The sequence below is a fragment of the Mastigoproctus giganteus genome, chromosome 7 (assembly GCF_048544385.1).
Source record: "Mastigoproctus giganteus isolate SK-2022 chromosome 7, ASM4854438v1, whole genome shotgun sequence".
NCBI classification, from domain to species: domain Eukaryota; kingdom Metazoa; phylum Arthropoda; class Arachnida; order Uropygi; family Thelyphonidae; genus Mastigoproctus; species Mastigoproctus giganteus.
The window spans coordinates 206,226,471-206,241,187 of record NC_143581.1 but is presented as its reverse complement, the minus strand read 5'-3'; the positions used below and the strand labels follow the sequence as shown (position 1 = coordinate 206,241,187).

Genomic DNA, 14,717 nt, shown 5'->3' with positions numbered 1-14,717 from the left:
GCTCCAGGGATATGCGGTGGTCATTCCCTGACCTTTCTGCATCCTCCGTATTTGGTGGGCACAGGCTCGAACCGCGGTCTAATCAAGAAGCATGTGCTACGCACTGCTGCTCCTGCCCACCTGGCTACAGGGGTGCTGCTATAAAATGTATGAATCCCTAAGCTATAACATGTTTTTTGTTTTGTTTTCGTTGTTTGGTTTTTTAGGAGCATTAGCAACTATAACATGTATGAGGTCTTTCTCTCTTACAGTTCACCTGTGACAATATTAAAAAAAGGATTTTTTTAAGATGGAGTGAGGACCCTTGTAATGTGAGGCCCTAAGCTGTAGCTTGTTTAGCTTATGTGTAAAACCGGCCCTGATGTGTGTGTAAGAGTGCCTTGTATATCTTTTTACAAAAAAAAATCATACAATACTTAAAAATATATTTTAAATATTAAAACATACCTGTTCCTCTTATGTGTTCTCCATCATTCTTTACTATGAAGTCTGATAAAAAAAAAAATATATATATATATATTAATGATTGGCATACATTAATATATATATATATATATATATATTAATGATCATGAATACAACACAGATTAAAAATATAGTAAGTAATTTAAACTAAAAAATTATTAATTCATGTAAAGACAAAATCACTAAAAATAATTACTCCCCTCGACATGTTTGAATAAAATTAAGGTGGTTGGCTTGGGAATTTTGGTATAAACTACTTTGATAACAGAATTTTAAATCACATGGTATGCTAGTTCCCATGGGCTTTCATGTATTGTTTGTACAAGAGTGTATTAACAGTCTAATGTGCAAGATGTGTGGACTGAAAAACAAGGAATAATTTGGGGTAGGGGAGGGGGTTCTATTCCTTGTGGCTGAGATTATTATTAGACATATGGTGCAAGGAAGCCTGAAGCTTATGCTGCGCCAGGCAAAAAAAAATTCCCGAGTTACCCTGAGAGAGAGAGAGAGAGAGAGAGAGAGAGAGAGACAGAGAGAAGAAGGGAATCACCACAAAAGTGAAGAATGAAAATATCAAACTCAGGATCCTGGGTGTGTGTCAAGCCCATACTTACCAGATGCGAGCCCCTAAATGATTAGGCTGGGAAAAGGCTTACTGAGCAAATCACAGACTAAAAGAGCAAAGAAGGTGGACAAGAGTTTTACATGTACAGTCTGTTCGTATAGCACGATAGTTGCGTTCCTAGAAACCCTCGTGCAATGCAAAATCGTGCAATATAAACAACAGGCCCTATGGGAAAAGTGGGGTTAGGTGCCGACCACCCAAGATTGAACACACATTTGGAACCAAAACATTACCAAACACAATAAATAATCGGGTAATTTTAATCGTTATAAAATACGTAAGTATTTTATAACGATTAAAATACGTAATAAAAATAATATTATATTATAATAAAGTATTTTTAGTATTTTTTAATACTAAAAAAGTATTTTATACGAATAAAATACGTATTTTATTCGTAAAAAATTTATTATATTAAATAAAATAGTCGTAATAAAATACTTACGTATTTTATAATACTTACGTAAGTCGTAATAAAATATTGCTAATGCTTTTGCTTCTATCGTAAGCAAACTTGCTTTTTGTTTAATTTTCTATCCAAAGAGATGACAGCCGTTTCATCTCTTCCAATTCTTTGTGTCTTAATCTAATGGATTTTAATTACACTGAGTTGTTCCCGCTATGAAAGATGTTTTTATTTTATCTGCATTCTTTGTAATTCTCGGCGTTGCCTCATTTAGGTCTGTAGCACGTGCAATATCACATGGTCTTTCATTTCGCTCAAAGCGTTTCACAATTTCATATTTTTTCTCTATCGACAGAAGCGGAATGGCCATAAGCCTTACGGGGGAAACCACGGTGGGCCGGAGGCCGGTGTGATTTTGGCCATAAACCGTAGTATGAGGCCACTATAAATTTTCCCGGGTAAGAATTTTTGAGCCAGTCCGCCTCTGTTCATCCATATTGCTTTTTTTTCTCTCTCTCTCTCTGAATCTGCAGTGTCTTCGCCAGGACGCTTCCTTTTCACACCTTTTAAGTATTTTACTAATTTTTAGGGAATAAAGCACAATTACAAAACGAGGAGGCACGCTTGATACACATAAACAAAGCTGCACGCGTGTAGCAACTGAATAAACAACACTGTAAAGCCCGAGATAAACTATTAACACCTCACATTTTACTAAAGCACATTTCTAGGGGTTACTACCATAAAACAATAAAAACATTTTCCAGTTGCGTTTCTACTAGTGGAATCTGTTATAAACTGGTAGTAAACTCGATCTAATTGCATTTGCGATTATATCGATAGCTGGAATTGTGTTGGTTTTTACGTTATTATGGTGAAATGTGTTTCCCCTTCACTGATATAAAACACATAAATACATTTTCAGAATCTCCTTCATTCCTATCGTGTTGTGTTCAGTTGGGGTGATTCCGCGTTCGACTGCCATTTGTTGTAAACACAAAGGCGAATCGTGTATAAGCAAATTCGATTCGTGTTATATAAGATAACGTTCCCCTAATTATAAATCGTGTATGATCGAATTCGTGTAATGCAAACACGTGTTATACGAGGACCGACTGTACATGAATATAAAGAAAAGAGCAAATCACACACCCTACAGTATTAGTATTATTAGCAATGGCCACATGGTACAAGAAAGCCTATGGTTTATGCTGCACCACAAAAAAAAAAAATAATAATAAAAAATAAATAAAATAAAATAAAAAATAAGAATAAAAATAAAATAATAATAATAATCAGAAAACAAAAATTGTTTAATAAGAGAAAAGGAAATCCCTCCTCCCAAAGATAATTAATTATCCAGTTGCATTTTGAATTTCCCCAAAATGTCAGCCTCTACTACCCATGTAGGTAACTTATTCCAGTAATTTATAAATCACTGGCTAAAATAAAACTTCCTGCAATCCAGTCTAAACTTCTCCCCCCCCCCCCCCCCGTAACTTGAATTTATGGCCCCTAGTTCTAGAATAATTTATAACTGTGAAAATTTCTTCCTCATTCATTCTACTTATGCCTCTGAGAGCCTTAAACACCTCAATCAAGTCTCCTCTAAGGTGCCTAGTTTCCAAGCTGTGCGACCCACATATTAAGTCTTTCCTCATATGGACATCCTCTTGGCAATCTCATCAGGCAAGTTACCTGTCTTTGGATCCTTTCAAGAAGCACAATGTCTTTCTTTAGGTGTGGTCTACATACTTGAACACAGTATTCCAAGTGTGGTCTAACAATTGCCTTATATAATGGGATTATGATGTGCTTATCTCTACTAGCAATTGTTCCATAAATCATCGGTAGGACACCATGGGCCTTCCTTGCAACCAGTCCACAATCGTATAATGATTCAGTCAGACATAAAGCTCGGAGAACTTCGTGTCTGACTGTATCGCAATACCCAAGTCCCTTTCCTCCATACTTGTTTTAGTTCAACTCCACCAAGTACAGTCAGTCCTTGTATAACACATGTTTACACTACACGAATTCGATCATACACGATTTATAAATAGAGGAATGATATTGTATATAACACAAACTGAATTCGCTTATGCACGATTTGCCTTTGTGTTTACAAGAAATGGCAGCCGGACCGGAATCACCCCAACTGAACGCAACACAACAGGAATGAAGAGAAGATTCTGAAAATGTATTTATGTTTTTTATATCAGTGAAGGGGAAATGCATTTCACCATAATAATGTAAAATTCCAGCTATTGGTATTATCGCAAATGCAATTAGATCGAGTTTACTACCAGTTTATAACAGATTCCACTAGCAGGAACGCAACTGGAAATTGTTTTTATTGTTTTATGGTAGTGACCCCCAGAAATGTGCTTTAGTAAAATGTGAGCTAGTGAGGTAGAGTTGTCTTTGCCTTTACGGTGTTGTTTATTCACCGTAAAGGCAAAGACACTTGCTACACACACACAGAGCTTTGTTTATGTGTATCAAGTGTGCCTTCTCATTTTGTAATTGTGCTTTATTCCCTAAAAATGAGTAAAATACTTAATTAAAACGTGTGAAAAGGAAGCGTCCTGGTGAAGACACTACAGATTCAGAGAGAAAAAGAAAAGCAATATTGATAAACAGAGACAGACTGTGTCAAAAATTCTTACCCGGGAAAATTTGTAGTGGCCTCATACTAGCATTTATGGCTAAAATCACACGGGCCTCCGACTCACCGTGGTTTCCCTGGTAAGGCTTATGGCCAGTCCACCTCTGTCGATAGAGAAACTGTCATTCTTCAGACGGTTTCTTGATTTATTTTTTATATAGTTCATGTTCAAAAATATTTGCTTGCAGAAATTCGTCGAACCAAAAACATGAGAAGTCCAAAGGTAAATATTTTCAAATTTATATACGTGTCCGGTAAGCTACTCCGCGCATTGAACACAATTTGGTCTTACTTTTTCAACTCATCTATCACTGTCCATTTGTGTAAAATTGCAAACGCAGCCTTTTACCTCTTCAAATCCTCAATTTCACTTTTAAGGCATATTAGAGTCTTGCACTCTTCATGTCCTTGATTTTTAAGTCCTCTAACTCCATTTCAAACTTTACTTCATGTGGGCTAAAAGTTAAAGACCACTGATTGTATTATGAGAAGAAACCGTTTGCACACTGTACCACTTTTGCAATGTTCATGAACCGTTGCCTGCAAATTGTGAATATTGTGTCCTACTGTGAGCAGGTTCTGCAGCAACAACAGGCCATCAACGAATGGTTTTATAAGTGGTATGCTCTGTCAGTCTACAGAATGTGGACAAGAAAACTCATTTAACATGGGAGAGCATTTGGAGCTATCATGGTAGGTATAAATCTGCATGTTGCCACTCTGTGGTAGTTTTAGGGGCACTAATATATGGGCCAGTAACCTTGGAGACAAAACTACAGGTTCATATCTACTCAACCTTTAGACTGGAAAGTATTGGTGTATATTTTTACCTGCTGCGTCACTTGACTGAATAGGTGACATGCTCTGACATACAATGAGGTGTCAACATGAGTATGCCCAAGTACATTTTAGAGCTGCTGCCTGTAATCACTTCAACTGCTATTCCTGAGAGACAGTTAGGCTATAGTGGTCCTACAGCCTGGCCACCCAGATTGCATGATCTAAATTCACTGGTTTATTTTCTCTGGGACCATTTGAAGGAATAGCTTTATGCTAACTTGCCTTCAAGCTTGGAAGATACTGTTGCACATGGAAGACTGCTACACAAATTGGAGCAGTGTGACATTGGAGGCAAATTGCTGCTATGGATAAAGGGGTGGTTGAGGGGGAGAAGACAGAGAGTGGTAATCAATGGACACTGCTCATCGTGGACTAATGTTATTAGTGGAGTCCCTCAGGGCTCAGTGTTGGGTCCATTATTGTTTTCTGTATTTATAAATGATATTGATGATGGTATATCAAGCTTAATGTCCAAGTTTGCAGATGATACAAAGGTCGGCAGGGTTGTCAAGGACACTACTGACACTAAGCTGCTGCAACAGGATCTGGAAAGGTTGAGCAGATGGGCTGAGAGGTGGCAAATGAAGTTTAACATTGACAAATGTAAAGTACTACACATGGGAAACAGCAACCCCAGAGCAACGTATCAACTCTGTGGTACTACACTGACAGTGGTAGAGAATGAAAGGGACTTGGGGGTGGTTGTGCAGGCAGATATGAAGTTCTCTGAGCAGTGCAGACGGGCTGCAAGAGCAGCTCATGGAGTATTGTCAATGATATACAGGAATTTTTCCAGAAGGGATAAGGAGGTGATTATTCCATTGTATAAGGCAATGGTCAGGCCACACCTAGAGTACTGTATACAGGTCTGGAGGCCTCATTTCAAGAAGGATGTAGAGCTGCTGGAATGAGTACAGAGAAGGGCAACAAGATTAGTGAATGGAACAATGCGCTGGTCCCACAGGAACTAGTAGTTGTTGGTGACTCTATTGTCAGGGAAACGGGGAACATCCTTTGTAAAAAGGATAGGTGGAACAGGACCAGGGTATGTCTGCCAGGGGCAAAGGTTGATGACATTGTAGAGCGGATATCATCTTTCAAGGGCACAAAAGGTGATATAGTTGTACACGTTAGCACTAATGATATTAAGAGTAGGAGACCGGCGGAATTACTCAACAAGTACAGGTCACTGTTGAATAAAAGCCGTGAAATAGGGTTGAATTTGAAAGTGTCTGCAATTCTGCCCAGACACGATAGGAGGGAGTACATGATGAGAGCCTTGTCGATCAATTCGGCCCTGGAAAGATTGTGCAAGGCTCAAGGGGTAGAATTTTTTTCAGCCTGGACTGTACTTGTTAACAGGAGAGATTGCTTCTACAGGGATGGGATACACTTAAATAGAAAGGGTGCAAGAATATTTGCTGATGCTATCGAGGCAGTGTTAGGTGGGTCAGAAAACTGCTAGTTTGGGGGGATACAAAGACTAATAGTTTAACAGTAACCGCAGGCAGAGGTGAAGGTGATTCTTGCACAACTTCTATTAGAATAAGAAGCGACCTGGAGCGAGGGGTGTTGGGGGTTTCAGGGACGGATGGCAGTCATCATGGAATAGTTGGGTATATGGGATGTGTTAGGGTAACAAGGAATAGACATAGGAGCATGTATGCTTGCATGTATACCAATGCTAGAAGTATAGTAAATAAATTTGATGAATTTGAAGTTTGGTCAAGACATCAAAGGCGGATATTGTTGGGATAGCAGAGACGTGGTGTCACAAAGATATAAGGAATGCAGAACTGGAATTTGGGGAGTACAATGTGTACAGAAAGGATAGACAGGACAGAAAGGGAGGGGGTGTTATGCTGTTAATTAAGAAAAACATAAAATCAAAGGAAGTGCACCCAGTTAATATAGATGAACAGTGCTCTGTTGAGTCAGTTTGGTGTGAGATAAGCACTGCGAAAGGAAAAATAAGAGTAGGAGTGTGTTATAGCCCTAATGACTTGAATGAGTACAATGAACAATTGTACAGAGAAATTGAGTGGGCCAGTAAGTAAATCAGAATGTCTTATAATGGGGGATTTTAACTTCCCAGATATTGACTGGAACTTGTGGGTTGGTCACTCACACACTAGTCAGACTTTTGTGGATTTATTGGATGATTGTTTTCTGCAGCAGCATGTTCGAGAGGCAACCAGAGAAAGTAACACTCTTGATCTGGTTATCAGCAGTGATCATTCGTGTATTAAGAATTTGCAGATAAAGGAACCACTAGGTGGCAGTGATCACAGTGTGCTGAAGTGGGATTTACTCAAAGAGGTAACTACCGTCAGGGGTAAAGGAAAGGGTTTTTGCTTCCGTAAAGGGAAGTACAGTGGTCTCAGACAGTTTTTAAGTTCTGTACAGTGGGATCAACTGACGATGTTACAAACAGTAAATTCTAAGTGGGAAGCATTCAAAGAATTAATCGTGGAAGCTACTAGACTTTATATACCGATTAAGAAATATCATTCAAGGTTTAGGCCTAAATGGTTATCAAATGAACTAATGAGACTCGTGGCAGAGAAGAAAAGTGCATGGGATGCATATAAATTATCAGGTGACGCAGAAGCCTGTGGCAGATATAAGCTAGTCTGTAATCAGGTCACAAAGGAGGTTCGGCAGGTGAAGGCGGATTACGAGAAATCTTTGGCAAAAGATGCTAAGAAAAACAGCAAGATTTCTTTACTTATATAAACTCTAAAAGGAAGGGGATGAATATGATTGGTCCACTTGACATCGATGGTTTGACTGTTGATGATCCTGCTCAGATAGCAAACAAACTGAATGAGTATTTTGCATCTACATTCACACGTGAGGAATTATTACAATTTGAAAATGGAAGAAGGTTATCAAATTGTAGCAGTGTGCTTAATGATTTTGTAATAACTGAGAGCAAAGTGGAGGATAAATTGTTGAAGTTAAACACAAGAAAGGCACCTGGGGTGGATGGGATCTATCCAGTTATTTTAAAGGAGGCGGCAAAGCAACTAAGCAAACCCTTAGCCATAATTATGAGAGCATCCTTGGACTCAGGGGAGGTTCCCACGGACTGGAGATGTGCAAATGTGTCCCCAATTCACAAAGGTGGATCGAAGGGTGACACGAGTAATTACAGACCAGTTAGTTTAACTTCTGTTCCGGGTAAAATAATGGAGTCGCTGGTTAAAGATGCATTGCAGGATCATCTAGACAAGACTGCAGCAATAATTCAAACACAGCATGGGTTTGTTAAGGGAAAGTCTTGTCTGACAAATTTGATTGGTTATTATGATGTGGTCACAAAGGAACTGGATGCAAAAAATAATTTTGATATCATATACTTGGATTTCAGGAAAGCTTTTGACACTGTTGCGCATGGAAGACTACTGTACAAATTGGAGCAGAATGGTATTAAGGGTAAGTTGCTACAATGGATAAAAGGATGGTTAAGTGGGAGAAGACAGAGGGTGGTAATCAATGGGTGCTGCTCTTCGTGGACTAATGTTATTAGTGGAGTCCCACAGGGTTCGGTGTTGGGTCCACTGTTGTTTTGTGTATTTATCAATGATATTGATGAAGGTATATCAGGCTTAATGTCGAAGTTTGCAGATGACACAAAGGTTGGCAGGGTTGTTAATGACAGTAATGGCAGTGTGCTACTGCAACAGGATCTAGATAATTTGGGCAGATGGGCTAAGAAGTGGCAACTGAAGTTCAACCTTGACAAATGCAAAGTACTGCATATGGGTAGAAGTAACCCCAGAGCAACGTATCAACTCTGTGGTACTACACTGACAGTGGTAGAGAATGAAAGGGACCTTGGGGTGGTTGTGCAGGCAGATATGAAGTTTTCTGAGCAGTGCAGACAGGCTGCTAGGGCGGGTCATGGGGTTTTGTCAATGATATATAGGAATTTTGCTAGCAGGGAAAAGGAGGTGATTGTCCCTCTGTATAAGGCAATGGTCAGGCCACGCCTTGAGTACTGAGTACAGGTCTGGAGGCCTCATTTTAGGAAGGATGTAGATTTGCTTGAGCGTGTACAGAGAAGAGCAACACGATTGGTGAGGGGAATGAAGGGATTCTCTTACCAAGAGAGGCTTAAGTTCTGCAAATTGCAGTGGCTGGAGACTAGGCACCTGCGCGGTGATCTGATTGAGGTCTATAAGGCCTTGAATGGGTTGAGCACGCTGAATTCTGATGCGATCCTTCCACTTGTTCAGATTACCAACCTACGGGGACATATGTTCAAATTAAGAAAGGACAGATGTAGAATAGATGTGCGGAAATTTGCCTTTAGCCAGCGGGTGGTTAATTGCTGGAACAAACTTCCATCTGTCGTTGTGGAAGTTGATAGGTTAAATAAATTTAAGGAGGAACTGGACAGGCATTTGGAGGGAATGGTGTGATTTTTTTTTTTTTTTTTTTGGCTGATGCTGCATAAGCTCCTACACTTGCTTTCTTGCATCATGTGCCACTACTACTACTACAAAGGGTACTAGGAAAGTTTTGCCATATGACGCAACAATGAATCACAGGAAGCTGCTTGTTGCTGCATGTTGAGACATGTTCATACGTGCATAGTAGCCGCCGCGCCAAGTCGATGGGCTCAGTTATTCATTAGTAGTGAGAGTGTAAAGTGCTTGCAATGGCATCGTGGTCACGAAATGAGATAAGGACAGTTTTGCGGTATAATTTCGTGCGTGGTTTAACCATAGACCAGTGCTTAGAAGAAATGACTCTTGCACTAGATGATGATTGTCCACATCGTACAACGATATTCAGGTGGTATAGAGAATTCCAAAGGGGAAATTTCACTCTGGAGGATTCTGAGAGGCCGGGAAGGTCACGAACGTCAGTTACGGAGGAAAACGTTACTGCTGTGAGGAAAATGCTTGACGAAAACAGGCGAGTGACCTACCAACAGATAGAGGATACTTTAGGCCTAAATGCACCAGCAATTCATTCGATTCTGCAAGATCATTTGCACGTGAAGAAACTTTGTTCTCTCTGGGTGCCGCATCAACTGACTGAAGAGCAGATGACACGACGTGTGACTTGGTGCCGGGAGATGTTAGAAAAGTTTGATAAGGGACAATCTCGGTATGTGAACAACATCGTGACAGGTGACGAGACTTGGCTGTACTATTACGATCTGCCGACCAAGGCTCAAAACAAAGTTTGGGTCTTTGATGATGACGACACAACCGTAATTGTCAGAAAATCACGATCTGTAAAGAAGGAAATGATAGCTGTATTTTTCAAATCGAGTGGAATTGTGGAACGTGTCGTTTTGGACACGCAGAAGACAGTCACAGCAAAGTGGTATACTGAACAATGCCTGCCTAAAGTCATTGGATCTATGAAGAAGCTGCGGCCAAAGTCAAGAATGGACACCTGGTACCTCCATCACGAAAATGCTCCAGCTCACCGCGCCAAAGCCTGCACCGAATATTTGACCACGACAGGAGTGAAACTTCTCGAGCACCCTCCCTACAGTCCAGACCTTGCTCCCTGCGACTTTGCACTGTTCTCGCATGTGAAAATGAAGCTAAAAGGGGAGGCGGTTTTCCAGTGATGAGGACCTACTACGGGCTTGGGACAACGAGTGTGCTTTACTCCCTAGTGAAACTTGGCAGAACTGGTTTAAAGATTGGTTTCGGAGGATGGAGAGGTGTATTGAATGTCGAGGAAATTACTTTGAAAAAATTAAATAAACAAAGCTGTATTGCAAAACTTTCCTAGTACCCTTTGTACTACTACAAAGGGGTGCTCTTACGAAGAAAGGCTTAAGTTTTGCAAATTACAGTGTCTGGAGACTAGGCACCAGCGAGGTGATCTGATAGAGGTGTATAAAGCCTTGAATGATTTAAGCATGCTCAATGCTGATGGGATTCTTCCTCTAGCTCAGAAAAATCACCTGAGAGGGCATAAATTCAAATTGAGGAAAGACAGATGTAGGATAGACGTGCGGAAATTTGCCTTTAGCCAGCGGGTGGTTGGTTGGTGGAACAGACTTCCATCCCTTGTGGTGGAGGTTGATAGCCTAAATAAGTTTAAGGCTCAGCTGGACAGGTATTTTGAACAAACAGAGGGGTGAAGTGGAAGTGGGTTTTTTTTTTTTTTTTTTTTTGGCTGATGCTGCATAAGCTTGCTTTCTTGCATCAAATGCCTCTACTAATGCTAATGCTAAGATTAGTTGAGTGGCTTTGTGTGGCCATCGATTCACTTGATGTCTATACATTAGCATGTACATGGCAATCAGTGTTGCCACCATGCTGCTTTGATAAGAAATGCACAGAAACCATTTAAAACAAAGTGGGAGGGTTTGTTCTAAAAAACAGACGTTTTCAAATCGAGGACTTCTCTTACAAGAACGTTGTAGGAGCAACCCCCCTTCAGCCGACCTAGATATATTACATAAGATACTTTTTAAAATGTAGAATCGCGGCATTAAATGTAATGAAATAAATTTGTTATGTTCACATGCAATTTGAGAGCTCTATGAACCTTCTGGTCTTTGTTTTTTATTCGTCATGGAACAAGTAAATACATGGGTGTGTTTAGGTAACTAAGAGTAAGAATAGGTGCATGTATACTTGCATTTACACCAATGCTAGGAGTGAGGTGCTGGTCAAAACCAAATATTGTTGGGATTTCATAGATGTGGTGTCACACAGATATAAGGAATGTAAAATTAGAATTTAGGGAGTACAATGTGTACAGAAAGAATAGACAGTATAGAAATGGAGGAGTTATGCTTATAGTTAAGAAACACAAAATCTAAGAAAGTGCATTCAGTTGATATGGATGAAAAATGCAGTGTTGAGTCAGTTTGGTGGGGCATAACCACTGAGAAAGAAAATTTGATAGCAGGAGTGCGTCATAGGCCTAATGACTCTAATGAGTACAATGAACAGTACAGAGAAATAGAGTGGGCCAGTAAATCAGATTGTCTTCTAATATAGGATTTTAACTTCTCAGATTTTGACTGGCACTTGCGTGAGTCACTCCCAAAATAACAACACTTGAATGATTATTTCTACAGCAGCATTGTCAATTAAATTGTACTTTTTTAACTAAATACATATAACAACCTAGTTTTTACAAGCTTAACATTATAAATTAATACATATAACTTAACAGGAGATAAGAAAGCCATATAACATAACTCGGAGATAATATTCAATATTTAAATACATATATATAGTGTTATAACTATATTGGGATATAAGTTTACGGTTGTATTTTGTACTGGAATTTTATTTGAAATTGAATAGAAATCATGACTCAGACCAGAGCAGCAAAGCAAAAGGCTCAAGCTAATGGGAGTGCTGTGGAGCAATCATGAACGGGACATGATATTGCCAAGTGGAATGCCTTTGTGTGTGGAAGATGAAAGAAGTGTGAGGAAATCAGGTGCCAACTCAGCAGTGTTATGGGCCTATATGAGAGCTTGAAGGACAGGGTGGATGCCCTCAAAGGATTTAAATCGAGGGACCCATCAAGCTCTCAGCTGCCCACATCAATGCCAGAGCTTGCACTTGAACATCACGCAGCACAGTGGCAAACCCCCAAAGCAACTAGTTGTTGTCGGTGACTCTATTGTCAGGGAAACGGGGAACATATTGTGCAAAAAGGATAGGTGGAACAGAACCAGGGTTTGGGTTTGATTTGGGTTTTATTGGCGCATTAGCAACTAAGGCTATAATGGGCCACAGAACCAGGGTATATCTGCCAGGGGCAAAGGTTGATGACGCTGAAGAGCAGATATCATCTTTAAGGGCATAAAGGGTGATATTATTGTACATGTTGGCACTAACGATATTAAGAGTAGGAGACCGGCGGAATTACTTAACAAGTACAGGTCAATGTTGAAAAAAAAAAAAAAAGCCGTGAGTTAGGTTTGAATTTGAAAGTGTCTGCAATTCTGCCTAGACACGATAGGAGGGAGTATATGATGAGAGCCTTGTTGATCAATTTGGCTCTGGAGAGATTGTGCAAGGCTCAAGGGGTAGAATTTTTCTCAGCCTGGTCTGTGCTTGTTAACAGGAGAGACTGCTTCTACAGGGATGGGATACACTTAAATAGAAAGTGTGCAAGAATGTTTGCTGATGCTATCGAGGCAGTGTTAGGTGGGTCGGAAAACTGCTAGATTGGGGGGATACAAGGACTAATAGATTAACAGTAGCCACTGGCAGAGGTGAAAGTGATTCTTGCACTGCTTCTATTGGAATGAGCCGCAGCCTGGAAAATAAGATGCAGGATATTTCAGAGACTGCTGGGAATCATTGCGGTACAAGTAAACACATGGGTTGTGTTAGGGTAGCTAAGAAAAAGAACAGGTGCATGTATACTTGCGTGTACACCAAGGCTAGGAGTTTAGTAAATAAATTTGATGAATTTGAGGTATTGCTCAAAACATCAAAGGCAGATATTGTGGGGATTTCAGAGACGTGGTGTCACACAGATATAAGGAATGCAGAACTGGAATTTGGGGAGTACAATGTCTACAGAAAGGATAGACAGGATAGGAAGGGAGGAGGGGTTATGCTATTAGTTAAAAAACACATAAAATCCAAGGAAGTGAAGCCAGTCGACATCGCTGGACAGTGCAGTGTCGAGTCAGTTTGGTGTGACATAAGCATTGGGAGAGTAGGAGTGTGCTATAGGCCTAATGACTCTGATGAGTATAATAAGAAACTGTTCGGAGAAATAGAGTGGGCCAGTAAATCAGAGAGTCTTATAATGGGAGATTTTAATTTCCCAGATATTGACTGGAATTTGGGGGCTGGTCACTCACACACTAGCAGGGCTTTTGTGGATTTATTGGATGATTGTTTTCTACATCAGCATGTTCGGGAGGCAACTAGAGGCAGTAATACTCTTGATTTGATTATCAGTAGTGATTCTTCATGCATTAAGAATCTGCAGATAAATGAACCACTAGGTGGCAGTGATCACAGTGTGCTGAAGTGGGAGTTACTCAAAGAGGTAACTACCATTAGGGGTAAAGGGAAGGGGTATTGCTTTCGTAAAGGCGACTACAATGGACTGAGACAGTATTTAAATTCTATACAGTGGGATCAACTGATGATATTGCCAACAGCAAATTCAAAATGGGAAGCATTCAAAGAACTTATCTTGGAAGCTACTAGGCTTTACATACCAACTAAGAAATATTGTTCAAGGTTTAGGCCTAAATGGATGTCAGATGAACTAATGAGGCATATGGCAGAGAAGAAAAATGCATGGGATACATACAAATTAACACGTGACACAGACGCCTATGATGGATACAAGTTGATCTGTAATCAAGTTACAAAGGAGGTTAGGCAGGCGAAGGCAGATTACGAAGATCCTTGGCAAGGGATGCGAAGAAAAACAGCAAAGAGTTCTTTACTTATGTAAACTCTAGAAGGAAGGGGATGAATCAGATTGGTCCACTTGAGATCGATGGGTCAACTGTTGATGACCCTGCTCAGGTAGCTAACAAACTAAATGAATATTTTGCATCGACATTCACACATGAGGAGTTATTCAGCGAGGGGGAATGCCAGAGGTGTATTCAACTCTAGCAGTAAGCTAGAGAATCTTGTAATAACTGAGAGTAAAGTGGAGGAGAAATTGTTGAAGATAAACACAAGAAAGGCACCTGGGGTGGATGGGATCTATCCAGTTATATTAAAGGAGGC

The 14,717-nt window shown here is 40.1% G+C and overlaps 1 protein-coding gene across 1 annotated transcript in view; it reads right to left on the bottom strand.

The window, feature by feature from the left end:
* Positions 1 to 14,717, bottom strand: part of LOC150083615 (suppressor of lurcher protein 1-like) — a 383,165-nt gene that overhangs the window by 251,570 nt on the left and 116,878 nt on the right. The window contains exon 6 of the mRNA XM_090378541.1: positions 448 to 489. Coding sequence (XP_090234667.1) covers positions 448 to 489 — 42 coding nt within the window. The remainder of the gene's footprint in view (positions 1 to 447; positions 490 to 14,717) is intronic.